This window comes from Clytia hemisphaerica, unplaced genomic scaffold, assembly GCF_902728285.1.
Source record: "Clytia hemisphaerica strain Z4C2 unplaced genomic scaffold, Clytia hemisphaerica genome assembly, whole genome shotgun sequence".
NCBI classification, from domain to species: domain Eukaryota; kingdom Metazoa; phylum Cnidaria; class Hydrozoa; order Leptothecata; family Clytiidae; genus Clytia; species Clytia hemisphaerica.
In genome coordinates, this window is record NW_027103968.1 from 2459488 (window position 1) to 2479121 (window position 19634).

The following is a 19634-nucleotide window of genomic DNA, read 5'->3' on the forward strand; positions in this document are numbered from 1 at the left end:
TATATACGAATATACAGTTAACTCTCTCTAATTCGAACTTCAGTAATTCGAATCTTTCTGTTATTCGATCTAAACCATTGGTCCCCTTAGCTGAAAAATTGTATGGAATACTCTCTGTAATTCGAATCTTTCTGCTTTCACTGCCTATATAGGATAATGCTGTCACAGTCACAAGGTGCTAACAGAGTAGGAATATGGAGAGTCTTGAAGAAGATTTACGGTAGTTACGTGCTAACTCAAAAAACTAAAAAATGTTTCATAGAAAGAAAATTCTCATTATATTATGCACGGAATTGTGGATCGTTTATAATTTTCACTAGTTTGTACATTTTCAAGAAGAATCCGACATTCAAGAAAAAGCGACTTTCAAAAAATAAAAAATTAAGACGCATCTTGAGCATTTCAATACAACCTTTACGCTTCATTGCACAAAATTAATGACTTTTTGCAAAAATAGAGACCTGGCGGTTTCTTGCTGCAAAATGTTATTAATGTAATTTTATATTTAATTTGAATTTTTTACTTCATATTATAATGCTTGATTGGAATTACTTTGCTGACGTCATCATTCGGAGATAGCCAAAAGGTAAATTTTAATTATTCTTTTATTGTGACCTCGCTATCACAAAATAGTTATCCGAACAAAATTCATAGCAATCGAAAAACAAAACGGTATAATGCTATGATCTATAATTCCGCAACCATCTGTTTACCGTATTTTGAGGAGAGCAAATTTCGCAAATTTTAAACCGAGAAATCTCACAATCTTTGAAATTTTACATTTATTCTTCATGAAAACACTGAAAAGCCCTGACCTGGATTACTTTGTTAATCTAAATTAAGTTGGCTAAAAGGGAATGTACTGATTATCCGAAAATTATCGCTGAATTTCTTTTGAAGTTGTGATTTTATTTTTCCTTCTCTTTTGTCAGGCACGATGCAAAAATGTTCATCATGAAGACATACCCTTATCTTCTACCCATACTAACACTCTGTTTACACGTCACGACAACGCTAGCCCATCAACAGAAATCAGAGACCTTCAAATACTTTGTTGCTCAGAATGATGGCAAAAAAGACACTTCACCTTTAGAGAAATTGCCAGAGATCTTAGATAACAAGGATATTGATGTAGATGTTTTGAAACGTAGGGACCAAATACGCCGACATCGGCAACATATCGGCCGTCCGGTGCCAACAAAAGGGTCATTTCAAGATATCGGGGATGGAGTGTATTTTGTGAATGATAACCAGAAAGCAAAACAAAAATCAGAGCTTGGTAAAAATGGTGTCACTGGAAAAAATAATAAAGTGTTTTCAGCTCTTTCAAGTACAACCACCAGCAATCACCGAGATTTAAAACAAGAGGATTTAACATCCAAGATACATAGTATAGACCTTGATGACCGTAACATTGGATTAGATGCAGTTGGATTTAGCTCAAAGTTGGAACAGTATCCAAATGAGGATGAATATTCAAAGATTCGAGATACATCAGCTCATGAGAGTATTCAGGATAACGCAGTTGGATTTGTTGGGAATGATAATCTAGAGGGAATGTCCAATAATGAAGAATCAATGTTAAAGAAAATTGAGAAAAATTTGGGCCTTGATGATAGACTAACTGGGCTTAACATGGCTCATGAAGCAGAGATGGACCATAAAATAGAAGAGGCGAGGAAAAATACAAAAGTATTGAGTGAATTTCAAAAAGTGATGGCTGAAGGACGACAAGAACTTGACTTAGCGTCTTCAGACCCGAACGGTAAAGAGATGTATAAGAAAGATTTGATTGGTGGACAATTAGTCAATAATACTTTGAATCATGCATGGAAAAACATTTCGGACGTTGTAGAGCAACATTTGAAAAATGGCGATGTAGACATTGACAGACGATCTACTGTTAGCCCCTTGGCTAAACGTAATACTGGTGGAGATACTGTAAACTCTGAGAAAAGTGTTTTATATTCGACGAAAAGGGGTGATGTTGAATCTGCAAATAATGAGATTTTGACAGATGTGATATCTGAGGAGAAGAGGTCACGAATACATAGGCACCGATTGGTTGATTCATTGAGGAATGAAACTGGTGATGAGAATTTACGTTATGAAGATGTTGATTTTATTGATGGTGAGGGGAATGAGGACGAAACTGAATTCGTTGCCAAGGGAAACGACCCTGCTGTTGCTAAGGGTGAGACTGGATCCAGAAGACATATCAAGGAAACTATGGCTGATCGAAATCGAATTGCTAACGAATTGGAATCAGTTGAATCTGGAATATTTGATGATTCAGAAGTTGGTTACCGACGAGATATTAAGGAATCGCATAAGAAAAAACCGAGAAAAGACAGAAAGAAAAATAAGAAAAACCCTTCTAGAGTGACGCACGAGAAGGAAGATCATGATGAAAATCAGAACCAGCCTGGTGAAGCTACCAAAGAGGACGATGAGCAGTCAAATCCAACCAAAGTGACCAAAGCTGGCAGCGACGAAGAGCAAAATCAGCCTTCAAAAGCAACTCATCCTAAGGAGAAAAAGAAAAATCCTAAAAAGACCAATAAATCGAAACCGAAATTTAAGAATGAAGCAAAAGAATTAGCTGGGTTGATCAAAGTTTTGAATAAAACAGAAGGGTCAAATCCTAAATTACGTTTGAAAGCAAAACAACATAGTTTGAAAATCAGTGATTCGAAAAAGAAGAAATTTATGCAAACGCACGGCGAAGGTAGTAGCTCGACACAAATCGACGCATACATGGATAAAAACAGTGCAAAACTACAAGCAAATTTAAAAAATCATCATGAAATGCTTGAAAAACGAAAAACCAAATCTGAAGTTGAGCAAATTGTTGGGGAAAGTCAGTATATAGCTTCTCCAGCATTGCCAGCAGATAGTAGTGAGGAATACATCAATACAATGCAAACGCCCACTGAAGAAGTTGACCCAATCACCGTTGAGAATGGTCAACAAAGATCTTATTTTGCTCAACAGCCACAAGAGGAGGGCTCGAATCAAGCTCAAGAGAAATCATCATTGGAAGGTGGGCGTTCAGACCAACCGGAATTCCTTCAAGCAACGCCACCGGAAGTGCCACCTCAACAGACTTCTGAATTTGTTCAATCCTCATTCTTATCATCCTCGAAAAACCAGAAAGAGGGTAAAGCTAAAGATATTATTTGATATTTTTCCGTTTCCCACTGAAGTTGAAAACAAAAGAATTTAAATCCCCAGCCATAAAAAATATATCCCCATCGAGTTTTAGCCCGTTATTTTTACCCCCACTGACTAAAAAAATCCTACCGGGTCTTTGAGAAGGGCGTGTTTCTTTAAGAGTTTATTTTTAAGGGAATTTCCACAATACAATGTCAAATATTTATCTATTTTTAGGGTCAAATAATGATAAATTGAAGGAGGCAGATCTTGAGGATGCTATTTCAGATTTCAATAGTGCAGAAATTAAAACAGCAATGGCTGATTCAGATTTGAAAGGACTTGGTCAAATAAAGAACGCCCTTGATAACCAGAATACGAAAAATGCAGTTGAATTCTTTCATCAACCAAAGACCAACAATTTCGTTCATAAGTTTGTTGGTAACAATGTCTCCGAAATTTCTCTAGGTAAGAAAGGTTTTTTTGTGGACCGCAAATGTAAAATAATCAGTAAGTGGTCTGGTGGCTGTCGGTGGAGCCGAGATTGAGGGAGTGTATCCCCTTTTCTATTTATGCTAGACCTGGGAGGTCGAATACTGAAGTGGAGCGCCACACCTACTCTCAACTCCCAGTAACTTACCACCTAGATCAGATTACCCAATCTAAGCAACTCATTCACTGAGTTAGATATGTCAGGGGATCAAAGCCACGTCCCTTGGATTTTAAGAAGAATGCTCTACCTACTGAGCAGTCCGGTCACAAAGTATGAACTATAAGTCATAATAAATTATCTGTTCATCAGCTGTTGGGCCATGATTGGCTAGATTTCTGGTATTATGAACAGGCCTTGGAAAATCTCTTTTTTTTAATGGAAGATAGCAGCTCAGAGACAACTTTGCAAACTTTTTTCACATACAAGTTTCTCGATGTTTTTCAGTTTGAAAAGGCTTTTTTGATGCAGATTTATTGAATTCACACTGTTTCTAGTCTATTATTAGTTAGATCACTACAATAACCTTAATGTACACCAGACCAGAGTCTATTTCTAACTGAACTATGCTTTCTGATGACTTTGATGACGCTGATCAGCGCCATCTAGTCTATCAAAAAGCTATAAGTGGCCCCGGGCTACACCAGCCAATGAAGTATAAGCCCGAAGGGCTAGAATCGAATCTCTAGTTTCTCTCGGGCAAGAAAAAGTGAAGCCTTAAAGTATTTTTGACGACGGATCGAATCTAGCAATTCCTTTGTTTTCGAGTGATATTTTTTTCGAAATTCAGCGGTAAGTTTTAGTTTCAATCTGTCATTTATGTAAAGATCAGGCGGGTCGCGCTAGGTCGCGCAACTTTGGTAGGATTTGTTGGCTTCAAAGGAGATTCGACTCTAGCCCTTCGGGCTCATACTTCATTGACACCCGCTGTTTAATCTTTGATGAATAATAACGTTTTGCTGACTAAGCATTTTTGTGAACCGTATGATGTTCATCTTTTCTATCAAGGTGAACTCTCTGAAGAATTCAAAGAAGCTGAGAAAGGATATGACGAAGACCTCATCTCTAAACGCAAAACCGAAAGTGCCGACGTCCGCTCAAAATCACCGTCAGCGTCCGAAAAATTGAAAATTGTGCTCCATTTATCGGACGATTCAAGCAAGTTAAAAGATGCTGAGACAACGATGGAGACAATTAAACAAATCACTGACCATGCCGATCAGTTATTTGGTGGTTCTTCATCAACCAAAGAAATAGTTAAAGAGAAGAAAATGGAAGAAGCAGCGAAGAAAAATAAAACTGAGGCCTCCCCTCCAAACGGTAAAACATGTTCTATAGTTCTTCTTTGGGCTACTTGTTAACACATACAATTGACTCTCACTTATTCGATCTTCATAGGAAAAAATTTGTCGAATTAGAGATAATTTCGGATTATAGAGAGTAATTTAAAAACCATTTTCTTAGCTGAGGATACCAATATTTTAGTTCGTATTACAGAAAGATTCGAGTAATAGAGGTTCGAATTAGAGTGAGTTGATTGTATATGATTTAACAACTCTTCAGATAGTGATAAAAGGCTGAAATATCGCCATTTGAAGTATCCGTTTTAGCTCCGAGTTGTATGCAGTGAGGCACTTTATGAAATTATGTTTTCTTCCACTCTTTACCTTCCTTAGATCAGTTGTTGTAAAAGAGGAAATACACGTTTTTGGACCTACCCCGGTGGGGTGGAGGTCCTATAAATTAACCTCTGTCCGTTCGTCCGTCTGCCCGTCCGTTCGTTACCAACTTTTCTCGAGATTGAATCATAGGAATCTTTTGATTTTTGATACAAAGGTGTAAAATGGTGGTGGCCAAAATGTGACGGAGCCCGATTTTTGAAAAAAAAAATTGGGGGGCAAATTTGGGCCAAAAACGGCTAAAAAACGAGTTTTTTGGACTTTGTGAAAAATTGGACCATTAATTTTTTCTGATTTTTTGCATGAAAGTAGGGTACCATCATAGGTAAAAGATGGCTCAAGCAGATTTTTGCAAAAAACGCATGTTTATCTATAAGAATCACTATTAATTAGCATACATCAATGTTCTTAGTCAAATTACTCAATCTTTTAATGAGATAGATGTTTTTTTTTTGCTCATGAGGGCTTACTTTTGAAGAATATGCGTATTTAGACATGAAATTTTGGTTGCTTGGCGTGTTTTCGTAGAAAAACTGGCCAAATTTGATATTTTTTTATAAGCACATTATCAATTACTTAGGTATTAGCTTTTCTCGATATTGGCTCTTTCATTCTTTATGATTTTTTGCACAAAGATGCATAACTATAAACCCTCGAATGTGACGGAGCCCGATTATCGAAAAAAAATGTTTTTGCCCAAAAAAAACGGCTAAAAAATGGGTTTTTTGGACTTTGTGAAATATTGGATCATTGTTTTTTTCTGATTTTTTGCATGGAAGTAGGTAAAGATGGCTCAAGCAGATTTTTGTAAAAAAATAATATTTCAGCTCAAAAAACGCTCTTTATCTATAAGAATCACTGTTAATAAGCAAACATCAATGTTCTTAGCCAAATTACTCACTTTTTTGATGAGATAGATGTTTTTTTTTGCTCACGAAGTCTTGAATATAAAATAATATTTCAAGAGCATGAAATTTTGGTTTCTAAACGTTTTTTATATAAAAAACAAACGACTAATTTTAATAGATCGTCAGTATTTGTGTTCTGAATGATTGTTTAACGGTCATGCTCGCATAGATATCAATTATATATGTGTTAAATGCATAACCAGGTAGGTCCATAAAAATATCACTTGTTATAAGAACAAACTATTAAAAAACATAATGCTTCAATGGCCGAAATGTTAAGAACAAGTTAAGAATATTTTAAAGCTTTATATACTCTAAAACACCCGATTTCTTAGGAAAATAGACAAAAAATGGTATTGTTAAGCGCTATTCAATTGGTTAGAAATGAGGCGGTGTTCTAAGGACAAACAGATTGAGTCACCGCGTTTGGCTTGCTAGGCAAGCTACAAAACGGACCAATGGAACAGCTTTATTTCACTGCCTCATGTGAAGATCTCCTAATGAAGAAGATTTATTTTAACACTGATGGTCTCATTTTCTTTTTATAGATTTTGGTTTGAAATCAGAAGATGAAGTTATGCGAGCAGCTTCTATTATTCAAAGTCTAATCAAACATGACGATGTCCTTGTCAACGATGTCAGTCCTTCAAGAACCTCTGATGTCTCATCTTCAGAAAGTCACCAGGAAGAAAGATTCTTTGCTAAACCAAAGGAAAACAGCGATAATGAAGTCAAACACCCGTTGAATGATAACATGATTGAAGATATTTTGAAATCTAAAGCGTTCCAAAAATATTTTGCTAAACCAACTGAATCTCAGACAGGAACAACTAGATCATGGATGGAGGTAGGATCCTCTTTTCTAACTCCTGATATCAAACCAAATGTTGAAGATAAGAAACCTCATGAACAGGAAGGGACGTACAAAGCCTTCGTGAAAACAGTACATGAGCAAGCTTTGAATGGTGAGAAATTCCAGGGTGCTGAAGGAACTTTAGAGAGCTTTACTAATGGAAAGAATAATAAGCTACGGATTAATGGCGGGAAGGTTTTGGGCGGTAGTGTTCGTGGTGGAAATATTCTTGGTGGTGAGATATCCGGAGGCGATGTTTCAGGTGGTGAAGTCAAAGGAGGGAAGATTTACGGTGGTACCTTCAAAGGTGGCCAGTTGGTGGGCGGAGATATACGGAATGGTATCATTGAAGGTGGGAAGATTAGAGGAGGTCATATAGAAGGTGGATTGCTCAAGTCTGGCTTGGTAGACGGTGGTGTGGTCCGTGGAGGCATCGTGGAGGGAGGGCATCTGGTTAATGGAACTATAGAAGGAGGTGACTTCAAAGGTGGAGAGATGCTTGGAGGGAAGCTGGAAGCAGGTGAAATTGATGGTGGAGTCTTGAAAGGAGGTGTCATTGCGGGAGGTACTTTAAAAGGTGGTGTTATTGAGAGTGGGCGGTTGGAGGGCGGTACCATGTTGTCTGGTCTGTTACGTGGTGGTGTAGTCAAGTCTGGTATCATTAAAGGTGGGATCATAGATGAAGGGGTAGTGGTCCAAGATAATGCGGAGATTGGGCCAGGTGTAGAGATACATGAGGGTATAGTAAAAGGAGGGAGGATAACTGTTTCCCGTACGGATGCATCAGCTGATAATGACCATAAAGAAGGGAAGCGTACCCAGACACCTACCCTGAATAACCACACACCAATCTTGAATCGGTCCACTATCTACCAGATCGAATTAGATGATTCTGACGATCCGGCAACGGTAGTCAAAGCTGACAAAAAAGACGTCACCATAAAGCCAGTTGAGAAAATTCACCAAGAGAAACCAGTCATTACTGCATTATCCAAGACAGACAAAGTCCAATATTTTCATCCAACAAAATCGCCTTCAGCAGCTCTGGCGAAGCACAACATTCCTATTCAGAAGCAGCCTTTACAAGCACCAGTCAGACATAATCTTCCAAAAGAACGAGCATCGAAAATCCATGCAAAACCCATTATACAATATCCTCCAATATCCAGGAATACTGTTCAAAAGCAACTACTTGCACGAACAAAGCCTCAACAGTTAAGAATCAAGCAACACTTACCAATAGATAGACATAATATTCAACTCCATAAGAATCAATTGACACAAAGATTCCATATAGGTCTAATTCCCCTTCCAAGACATTTCCCAGAACACATCATGGCTGGAATCAAAAGTATTCACAAAATGCCGCCAAAACACTTGGTCGGTGTTCGAAGGCAGTTACCAGGAAACCAACCTCATCCTCAATTCACAGGGAACCGTGTGGCTCCACAAGTTCAGTCTCAACAGTTCGCAGGGAATCCTGTGGCTCCGCAACAGCAAATGGTACAACAGTATGCACAGCCGAATGAGGAGTACGGTATGATAATTTTGTTTTTATAATTGACTCTCTCTAATTCGATCTTCAAGGGACCAAAAATTTTCTTCGAAATAGAGAAAGATTTGAATTACCTTAAGGGCAGAAATTTTCGCGAGAAGAAATTTCCGCGGAATTGAATTTCGCGAATCAGAGTTTCAAAATGGCAAATTTCGCGGAATTTATTTCGCGAATGAGCCGATTTTAAAAGTTTCACGGAATTTAATTTCGCGATTGAGAAGAATTTATCAACTTAGATTAACTTTTAAGCAACACGGAGTTTATATTCGTTTATATTTGATAAAAAATACACGTTATAATGCTTAAACATCAATTGTGTCCATCTTTTTTGGTAATACCTGGTCAAAAACAACAAAATAAAAGAAGAAGAAAAAAAATCGAATTTGGTGGAATTTAATTTCGCGATTTAACAATTTTGGTTTGTTTCGCGGAATTTAATTTCGCGAATTACGCCCAAATTCGCGAAATTAAATTCCGCGAAAATTTCTTCCCTTAAGAGTAATTTACAGCACTTCCCTGTTAAGGAGACCAATGTTTTGGTTCGAATTTCAGAAAAATTCCAATAAAGAAAGTTCGAATTAGAGAACTAGCATTTTGAATTGGACAGCGATACTTTACTTTACTAAGTTTAATAAACCTATACTTTGGTATTTAAGTAATCGTCCTAACCTACCACTACCTACCACTGCCTTTACTGGAGGTCTTTTCAAATAGTAAAAATAATTAGACAATGAATATAATTTGATTATTTTCATTTGGGCGAAACCGTGAAAATTAGAACCCGCGAAACTTACAAATTTGGCCATTTTTCATCAAGAAAATTGAAAAATTCCAGATAAATGAAAGAAATTTGGCTAGAATAGGCCAAAACTGCGAAAATTAATTCCCTCAATATGCTAGTTTTTCGAATTTTTTTTTCGACCTTGAAAATTAGTTCCCGCTAAGATTAGTTCTCTTTAGTATCCCCTTTCCCCAACTTGATACAGTTATAAGCCTATTGAATATGTTTTCTTTTGGTAAATCATAGGAGGAACAGGAACGACAGTTTCACCATTCAAAGGCCATCCTATACACTGGGCATTAACCGAAGCTAATAGAGGTGTTATTGCAGCTGATAATGGAAAACTACCAAAGCTTCATCTATCAGGTTTGATTTGGTTTGTTTATATTGATGTTTAAGTCCGGAGTGCAAAAGTTTGGCAATAGATTATGGCTTGCTTTTTCGAGCTGTATGTTTTTCAATATCAGGCGTTGAGTTTCACTTTGTTTTGCGTCAAAACGCGGAATACCGTCTAGGCTGCATGCATCCCCTCTGATATGTTTCGATTAAGGGGATGCTCATCGTGTATAAAATTCCCGCAATGTTGACATGTCACCAAAATCGCCGTCCACTTTGCCCGACGACGGTAAAAACACCAAAATACCGTCGTCAGTTTAGATGAGCAAAGGCGATATAAAGCCATACATCAACTATCAACTTTGTTTTGCATCGACTTCGCTTACCGTCGCCTTCGGTATCCTCCCATACGTAGATTCGCTAGCTCTAGACCTGGTGTATTTTTATAGTGTTTTTCTTCCAGGTGACGGGGTGACGTTTCGTAACGGACACGCCATTTTGGATGGTGAAAGTGGATTCTTAGATGCTGGTGATTATCGCGGAGAATGCTTCAGTGGTGAGTTGTTATCACATATTCTTATACACACTAGATAGGCTACTACTAGACGATGTTATCGCCCGTTACAATGATAGTAAAGGCGGGAAAATATGGCGGTATGGCGTTATGGCGGTATACGGGAAAAAATCGGCGGGAGAGTTTCGAAGACTGACAACTCTACCGACTGTAAACTCTTTTCGCCAAAAAAAAACCCGTTTACGAATTCTCTTCGGCTTTGGGCCTTTTTCTTAGATAGTGATTCGTCTTAGACTAAAACATAGTCTAGGCTACTACTCGTTGGTTTTCCGTGAAAGATTGTCTAGTTTTGAAGTCGACTTGTCCGCAATGTTGTTTTTAAAATTAACTTAGATTTTCGAACGCTCGAATTTCGAAACATTTGAATCGAGTAGTTAAGGAGCAGAATTGAAAATAAGATGGCAGGCAAGTCACAGAGCTCTAAATTTGGACACGGTTCTTTTTATACCTTTATATGGGAAGCCAAATCCAGTCAAGTAGTTAGAGATCAATGCAACGGGGCAACAACGATTTTTCAAGGAAGATAACTTCCGGTTAATGTCGGCGGTTGGAGGTGGAATAATTTTTAAAATCTTACCATTTGAAATATTAGCATATGATGTTTAAGGACAAAAAGCTTCGCGAAATTTCGTTGTTTCGTAACATTTAAGTTTCACAAATTTCTCTTTTGAGAAGAATCTTGCGGACAAGAATAAAATTATTTGACAGACCACGGTTTAGGGAGTTGTCAGAAAGTATCTACTAGGGGGAGTGGGGGATATTTCAAAAAAAAAAAAGATTTTGCACCCATATCCCTAACATTGAAAATTTGTTCGAACCCCCTCCTCAAATGGGTTAAAAATATTTCGCACCCTTCCTCCCACATTTTCGAACCCCCCCGAAATCCTCTACCCCACCCTAGTAGATACTTTCTGACCACTCCCTTATAAGGTAGACACCAGCAAAGTATTGTGAATAAATGAAATAAAATGACATACCTTGTCCAAGGCTTTCGACCAGAGAGGTTAAAAGCTAACTGCTAATTCTTCGAAAATTCCATAATTTACTCAAACAAATCACAAAAAAATCACAAACTATACAAAATGCATTTTTCGATTCTAACTTTCTACTTTAATGGGATAAAATTTCAAATTTTGGTGTCATCTGCATAATTAAGTCCCAATGGAAATTTGGAAAGGCCTTATCCGCGAAATATAGTCAAACATCGTAAAATTTCGCGGATGAGCCCGACCGCGAAGTTTCATACCCGCGAAGATTCCCATCCCAAAATTCCTATCCCATTAAAGTATGCTTGGAAATCAATGATAACATGCTCAAATGTAATCTACACCGAAACTGAATGAAAGCTCCCCGTTTTATAATAATCTCACAATTACTTTCATAATGATTCCACAAGTTGTAAAATAAACATCTTAGGGGTCCGTTTCTCTTTTTAGTTTTTTTGATTATTTAATTATAGTTTTCTTCTTCATTCTTCATTAATTTTCACCTCATTCTTTTTCAAATATTTTCACCAATTTCTATTTTCCTTCCCTTTTTAATCCTTTTACGTAGGACTTCTTTATTCAAAGAACATCAGGACACATCCCATCTTATCTCACCTTGCTAATATATCCAGGGATCTGAAAATATTATATTCAGAACTATAAAAGTAAGATATTTCCTAAAATTCATAGCTTCTCCCTAAAATTATATTATGTCGAGCCACAGATTAACACCGTAAGTTGATCTAATGTCGACATCCCTTTTCTAATTTCGACATCCTCCTTTAGAGATAGGAATAATCGGAAAGTCGGAATCACTGATGGACTCCTCAAGTGATTGCTAAGCAAAGAAAATTAGTTTCAATCAGCGATTCCGACCTTCCTATCACTCCCATCTCTAAAGAAGGGTGACGACAATTAGAAGACATTAGACTAACTTACGGTACTATGATCAATAAGCGACTATGGACACTCCTTTCTCACAACCCCAGTCGAACTTTTTTCCTCAGTGAGGATAAAAAACTCCTATGGAAATCCGTATAGGGATAAGTCAATCTCCCAGTGGGGCTGAAATTCCAGAGTATTTTCCACCGGGAACAAAATTTTTGTCTAACTTTTCATTGGGGCTGGGGTCCCGGCGGGTCTGTGACGAAGGCGTGCCTGAGGTCTTAAAAACCTCGAGAACCTTAGTTTTTATTTGTGCAGCTCTTCAGAAATGGTTGAAATTTATTAAAATCAAAAACATCAAAATCATGAACGAAAATACCGACAAAAAGCAACAAAAACAACCATTTCAAGAAGCCAAACAAAACCAAACATGCACTCTCACCTCCTGCTAACCGTCTAAAATGCCGAAACTGCCACCGCATGGTACACTACGAGTGCACACAATTACCGCTTTACCAGCTGCAAATTTTTGCCAACACTTATAACGAACAATATCTATGTCAGAATTGCGTGCGGATAACACGATCTCTAATGAGTAAAATAGGTGAGAGCTTGTATCATATGATGCAGAGGGAGATTGAGAAGAAGAACGACGTCATTAAAAAGCTCAAAAACCAGCTAGCCAAGAACCGCAAACTTAAGAACGATATCGAAAGCATCTTAACCAATAAGATGGCTGATTTTGAAATAAAAACCAAAAAGATTATAAAAGAAGAAATAAAGCAAACGACGAAATACATAGAAAAAAACATCAGAAAGAAGAAAAAACATACGCTGAAGTAACGAAGAAACACAAGGATAATTTCAAATGAGCAGTGAGAGAACACCAACAAGAAAATAAGAATGAAGAAAGAGACATCGAATCAAGAAAACGAAAAATTATTATACATGGAATGGCGGAATAGAGGTAGATACAAAAGAGGAACAACAGGAACAAGAAAGTATACTTAAGTAACATTGGCGTCCAAGATATCAAACCGTCCCACCATCGCCCGGGGGGGCACTGGGTTTGCGGACTGATGGTATGTGCGGGCCAAAATTTGGTTTTTAAAATTGCACCCTTACAGTGCAGCAAAAATCAGTGAAAATCATACCCTTACAGTGCATTTTCCCCCAAATTTTCGATCCATTTCGTGCAAAAAAGGGTCAAAATTTTAGCATTTTTGGTCAAAATATCTAGATTTTTCTAGAATTTTCTGAAATTTCTACTCTTAAAGTGCATTTCTAGTTTTTCTGACCCTTACAGTGCATTTTAAACATATTGGAAAGGGTACCCTTAGGACCCGCACATACCCGTCGGTCCTTTTGCCCAGCTGCCCCCCCCCCCCGGGCACCATCGCATCGGACAAAACAGAAAAGGGCTACGATGGCGCCGCCCAATCAAGTTGATCTTAAAAAGTATGAAGCAAAAAGAACGGATAATGCAAAATCTGCATAAGCTGAAAACGATTCAACGAATTTGGCCTTAGCATTACAGACGACTTCACCATCAACGAAAGGAAAATTATTAAAGATATGTGCCAAAAGACGAAGAAAATGAATTTAGAAAATGGTGATTTCGTTTGTCATGTAAGAGGAAACCCTAGAACAAACCTTCACCTAGTTCGAAAACCTAGGATAAAGACCAAAACAACGTCTAGTCTGTCCATATCTTATGATGACTGGACGACAGATGAAGATTAGAAACTATTTTATAAATCTAAAATTATTTCGTAGAGGTCAATAGACCTGTGAATTATAATTCTATGAATAAAAAGAAAAGAAAAGTTGAGTCAACCATAACATCGTAAATATTGCCTCTCAAATGTTTGCAAAGATTCTCTGGAAGATGCAGTTGACTCTCCCTAATTCGAACTCAAACGGGTGAGGTTATTTGTTCGAATTAAAGAAATTACTTTAAGAGAGCTTTATCTTGGCAGGGACTGTAAACAAGTTCAGATTATAGAAAAGTAAAAAACTAAAGTACGATTTAGATTGTATATTTTTAATAATCACCCCAGAAACTATGAGTAACACGAGTTGATGTATAATGTCTGTCTTAAAGTGTCTCCTTTATTTTTAAGTATAATTATCTGTCTTAAATGTCAGTGCCCTCCCTCCCAGTGGAGTCCTTGATCACACTGCCATTTTACGACCTTTACCGGGACAAATTTGACCAAATTTCGATAATTCCGGTGTAACAAATGAGATTTTCTTATTTCTCCGACCATTTGGTGGGACTGAAATTAGACGATGCTAGCTATCGTCCGTTTAAAGGTCAGTAAACGCGGGAAAAAGTTTGGGCGTCAGGGCGGTTTACGGGAAAAAAGTGGCGGTAGAGTTTTGGAAAAAAACTGTAAACACCTCCGCAACTGTTTACTCCGCCCCGAATTAAACTCGTTTTCAAATTTATCCCGTTTCCTGAATTCTTTCCTTTTTCAGTGATAATGTGTAGACGATAGGATCGTCTAGACTGAAATTTGATTTTCTGATTTCTCCGACCCTTAGCGGGACTTTGGAAATCCAAAAAGGTACCCTCCATTTGCCTAAGTACCCCTAGGCTGCTGGCATCCACTAACGGATTCGTGCTCCTTATAGAGGATGCTTAATAAGCTATATTTCCTTTGTCCAGAGATTTGCCGCCTTTAGCCGATATACGGCTAAAGACATTTTTAGCTGGCGAGTGTCTACAGATATAACATTACGTAAAGTTTAAATTTTCTGTGAGGCACCAAATCATAGATTGGAAAATATATTTGGATTTTGAAAAAAAAGTAGGCGGAAGGAAGTTTGCTTGTTTTTCTTCCTCCTTTCTTGTTTAATGTGGAGATTTTGTAAAAAGATGAGAAATTAGATTTATTGAATTTAAGTGCCCTGATGTATCTTCTGTGTGCACCAACAAAATTTTGCTTCACAAAACTACATTTTGATGCTTTAATTTGGACTTGCATGAGTGTATAATTTTTTACCACACTGGATTCGTTGATCACTTTGGCTCCAGATAATTGTTTTGTCAGTTCTACAGATATGTTGCAGATTATTTCAAGGTATTCTAGTTATGTGTATACAGTACATTTTGGGAGTCATATTGAATATTTCTGACGTTACTTCTTTATGATTCTACAAAACTAAAAGGGAGTGTTGTTGTTCCTTCAACAAGTAAAAAGTAAAGGGCCTTTAAATGTTAAAACAAACAAAGAACTTTTCTTCAGCTTTGGCATTTCACTTTTTAATACTGTGTGGCCTTTGTCTTTGTCTTTCCAGGCACTTAGCTTCAATTCTTTGAAGAGATTGGAGTGTTTCTGGTTGTTTTCTTTCACTTTTGTGTTCATATTTGTATTTTTTGAGCTTCGACCGAAGAGCTGATGGAAAAGTTTTGATAAATTTACAGACCAGATATCTTATAAAAGCAAAAGTCAAAAATAAATCTACAGACTGTACATAATGCCCAGTTTGCAGAGTATGGCATGGCTGCACTCGAGATTTTTTCGATGCCTATTGGACAGTGCACCTGAGTAAAATTGGCCTGATTTCCAAAAATTTTTCGTGCACTTGAGGAAAAAGCGCCGTAGGCGCTTTGTTCACGCCTACGGCGTGATCCGCAAAAGCTGGGGGTTTGGGGGGCGCTTTAAGCCCCCCAACAGGTCCAGGGCTGGCCCTGGTGGGGGCTCAGGGGGCGAAGCCCCCGAAAGTTTTGAAAATTTGCTATTTTAGACCTGCGAAACACCAGAATTTCGAAATAGATTTAAAGTTTGAGCAAGTATCTGTTACTACTGTTACTAACATCACTTACAATATAAATACAATCGAATGCAGAATGTACGGGATCTTACATTGCTTTACTAAATATAAATCATAAAAGGGAGCGTAGTTATATAACTATGATTTATAAAAAAGACCTTTAGTGACCTTTATGGCCAGTGTTATTTCCAAAAGGCAATTGCAAATCTGCAATTAGAGAAAAAAAACTCTTGAAATAAATTTACCTACAAACACAAAAGACGTGGAGTGAACAAAACAAGAATGTCTCGTAAAATTGTTTAAATAAAGAATGGAAGCATAAGTTTCATTAGAGCACGTGAGGACATCTGCCCTGATCGTATGTCAAGCGGTCAACGACCTTGCTTACGTCTCTTTGAGCTCTTTGACGTGGGTCAAAAAATCCTACTTGTCGATGATGTTTCAAACCAGCTTTCTCATCACCTTCCAAGTATAATGCTGCAATTTTCTTCACTGCTTCACGACAGGCTACGGGTTGGGGTAAACACCAGTCAACGATGGCACGCTTTACTAAGTTGTCGTTGAGTTGACCACCATTTTTAAAGTGTAACCCAACAACACTATAAAAGCCCTCTACAATGGCCTCACATCCGCTGGCACCAAGGGCCACATCAATGGCGATGCAAACCTCTTGGCCAAAGCGTTTGTACGTTGCTTCGTCATTGTAGAGGGCTTCAACAAAAAGACTTTCTGAGAGCATTGCCTTTTCAAATGATCCATCCTCGAAGGACAATACGAAAATTTGGTCGAGAGAACCTTCTTCGACTGCCGTTACATTTACCAGTTTTTGCCTCCCAACATACTTTAGGGTCTCTTTCTTGTCAATTGATTTGAACAACCGTTCGGGTGATTCAAAGACAAATTTAAGTAATGCTGAGCGGTAGCGTTTGAAAACGACAGAGTGTTGATGTGGTAAAAGATTAAGTTCCTGGTTTGAGTCAAACAGAGACTTAACGTGAGGCAAATCACAAACGGCTTTAAAAAACTTCTCAAACTCTTCTGCCCCGTACGTTTCCCATTTAGTTCTCGCTGAACGAGAAGCCATTATTTTAAGACCGGAAACTTTAAAGTTCGATAAGAGAGAGATTGTCTTCTCTAAATCAAAAATTTGAACCAAGTCATGAACTTCTTTACAAACAGACTTATTGAAGCGATCTTCCAGTAATTTCTTTGCATCGCCGATGAGAACCTTTAGATCATCGATACACATATCTGAATCTCGGCTTTTCCATGTATATTTCTTGTCTTTCTTCTTTTTCTTCTTTCCTTTTGTCTTGTTTGTCGGTTGATCTAATAAAATAATGAAAAGGCCTCATCATAAAGATTTAGATTGTAATATTCTACTTTCAGGCTACAAATAGCCCCTTAGCTTCAAATTATGAAATAAAATTTTCCAATGAATGATATTGTTTTCCTATACAATTTACAGTTTAAAAAATGTTACTTCAGTATGTAAATTAAAATTTTTCAGTGGTTTTCTTCGCCATATAAAAGGTTTCGCTTTTTTTCCCACCGTCTGAAAGTTAGAGGAATGAATGGTAAGTACGGTAAGAACACAAGTTGAAAACTGGTAATTACCTGGCTCGTTTCCTTCAGGACTTATCTCTTTCTCTTCAACAATTGTTCCACCGAGTAGAAGATCCATCTGCTTGAATGTTCCTTCCTTTTCCTCTTCATCATCATCTTGTTCGTAACATGTGATATCACCCCAATGCTCTGACAAGTTTGGGAAGTTTGAGCCAAAAACGAAATCTTCTATCGCAATATTTTCCAGCTTGTTTTCCATTGATGTTAAGATTGAGATCAGCCTTTCAAACCAAACAGCGGTCTTCCAAGGAGGAAGGTCAACGGCTTGACTTCGAATCATCACCAGTATGATAGGTTTAAATATATCGATGGCACCACAAAGATCGATTATAAAGTCTTGGCCCCTCAGCTGGAATAAAACAATAGCATACATACAAATAAATTGCAGGTCTGGAGGAACAAACCTAAAAGTGGAGGGCCTGAAGGCTTAAAATGATAAATTTTCTGTAAGTGTAAAAGTATAATTTGTTAAGTGGGGAGGCTAAGTGGTATGGGGTTAAAGCCTCCCCATTTTCCTCGTTCTTTTGGGGCTGAATTGATGCAGAAAAAACAATCGATATAGAGTTGAATCAGCTTTTCTCTGAGACAATCACTGTCAAGTAAATGAATTTGCTTCCTCAAAATTACCTGGAATGTGATTTGCTCAGAATCATCATCACTGGCACGGAATCGATTGTACGTTTCAATGAGAGCTGGATAAGAAATGAAGATTTTTTCCCATTGTTCAAAGGCTGACGAAAAAAGCGTGTTGTCGAAAAGCTTACAACTTCCAATGACTTTAATCCAAGTGATTCTGATAGTCCTTGGTACTCCTCGTGTCCTTTGCCACTCCGAAAAAAAGTGTTGAAGCGATTGGATCTGCTGATGAGCCTCTTGAGAAATTCAGATGACTTTGACGACTCTCTCAAGCTTTCCATCGCCAAATCCATCCAATGAGACGTGTCCCATGGAAGGAGAACGTATTCATCTGAATCTACATTAGATTTGAACTTCCTTTGAAATGTATTTGACTGGTACTGACCATCAGCATGAAAAGCTATAAAATATAGAAAAATACAGATAAACCTTTTGTTCGGACTAATCAAACATAATTTAGCATTGAATAAAACTCCTTGTAATGAGGTTCTGTTATGATCAGGGATTAGTCTTAGCGGCCTAAACGGACATTGAGATACAGTTTTCATTGATCAAGGTTGGACAAATCTGTGTTGTCTTGAAAAGTTATCTATCAATCCATCAAACAAACTAAAATGAATACCTAATTTAGAGTTTCATGTTTCTATATTTGTCGAATGTACAATAAGAATTTCATTAATTTATTTTACAGATAATGAATGTATTCACCTCTAACATAATGAAGTTGTTTCGAATCAAAACCAAGGCGGCCTTTCAGACAGTCTACAACTTGATCTGCTAAGTCTTCTCCAGTACCTCCTTTCAATGTTTTGTTCTCATCCATTTCGTAGACAAGTGGAGCATCCAGAGGCATAGCAATCCGCTTTCCATGGAAAGGTAAAATAATCATAACTGCATGATTCGTTTTTCTGCCAGGAGTTGATTTATCTGAGGTAACAGATACATGCGGAAACAAACCAGTTGAAGGGAGAGGAGTTGTAAGATAAACTTTTGTTTTTTCCATAAGGTAGTGATAGGCTGCATTTATTATCTCAGGAAATTGATTTCTGTAGATAGAAGAAATGTAAAGTCAGTAAATCAATTAACAGTTACAAATTTATACTTTTATACAAAAATGGATTTACTTATTTACTTAATACAAAAACCAATTCCTTTGAACTACATTGGAGTCTTCATTACTCAAAAGTGCACGGGGAATGCAAATTCGTTCAAAATAAGGAGAGTTCGAGTAATCGAGACTTGTTTATAACAGCTTGTTAAATGGAGGGGCTAGGAAGCGTCCTGTACCATAAAATTTTCTTTAAGAGCTACTATAGAATATAGACATAAGACTATTGTTTATGAAAATAAGCAAGTGATCTCCTACTAGCAATAAATTGGTATGGTCTATTT

The 19634-nt window shown here is 37.4% G+C and overlaps 2 protein-coding genes across 2 annotated transcripts in view; one reads left to right on the forward strand and one right to left on the reverse strand.

Annotated features, from left to right (window-relative positions):
• Window positions 1-446: 446 nt before the first annotated feature.
• LOC136810512 (uncharacterized) overlaps window positions 447-19634 on the forward strand; it is a 34257-nt gene continuing 15069 nt past the window's right edge. Inside the window, exons 1-7 of the mRNA XM_067067089.1 lie at window positions 447-586; window positions 933-3160; window positions 3391-3621; window positions 4652-4963; window positions 6779-8620; window positions 9666-9785; window positions 10219-10311. Coding sequence (XP_066923190.1) covers window positions 946-3160; window positions 3391-3621; window positions 4652-4963; window positions 6779-8620; window positions 9666-9785; window positions 10219-10311 — 4813 coding nt within the window. The 5' untranslated portion in view covers window positions 447-586; window positions 933-945. The remainder of the gene's footprint in view (window positions 587-932; window positions 3161-3390; window positions 3622-4651; window positions 4964-6778; window positions 8621-9665; window positions 9786-10218; window positions 10312-19634) is intronic.
• On the reverse strand, window positions 16145-18332 carry LOC136810511 (uncharacterized). Its single transcript, XM_067067088.1, has 3 exons — window positions 18234-18332; window positions 17598-17955; window positions 16145-17309 (listed from the first exon to the last, which is right to left on the reverse strand). Exons 2-3 carry the CDS (start codon window positions 17884-17886, stop codon window positions 16309-16311), a joined length of 1290 nt encoding a protein of 429 aa, XP_066923189.1. The 5' UTR covers window positions 17887-17955; window positions 18234-18332; the 3' UTR covers window positions 16145-16308.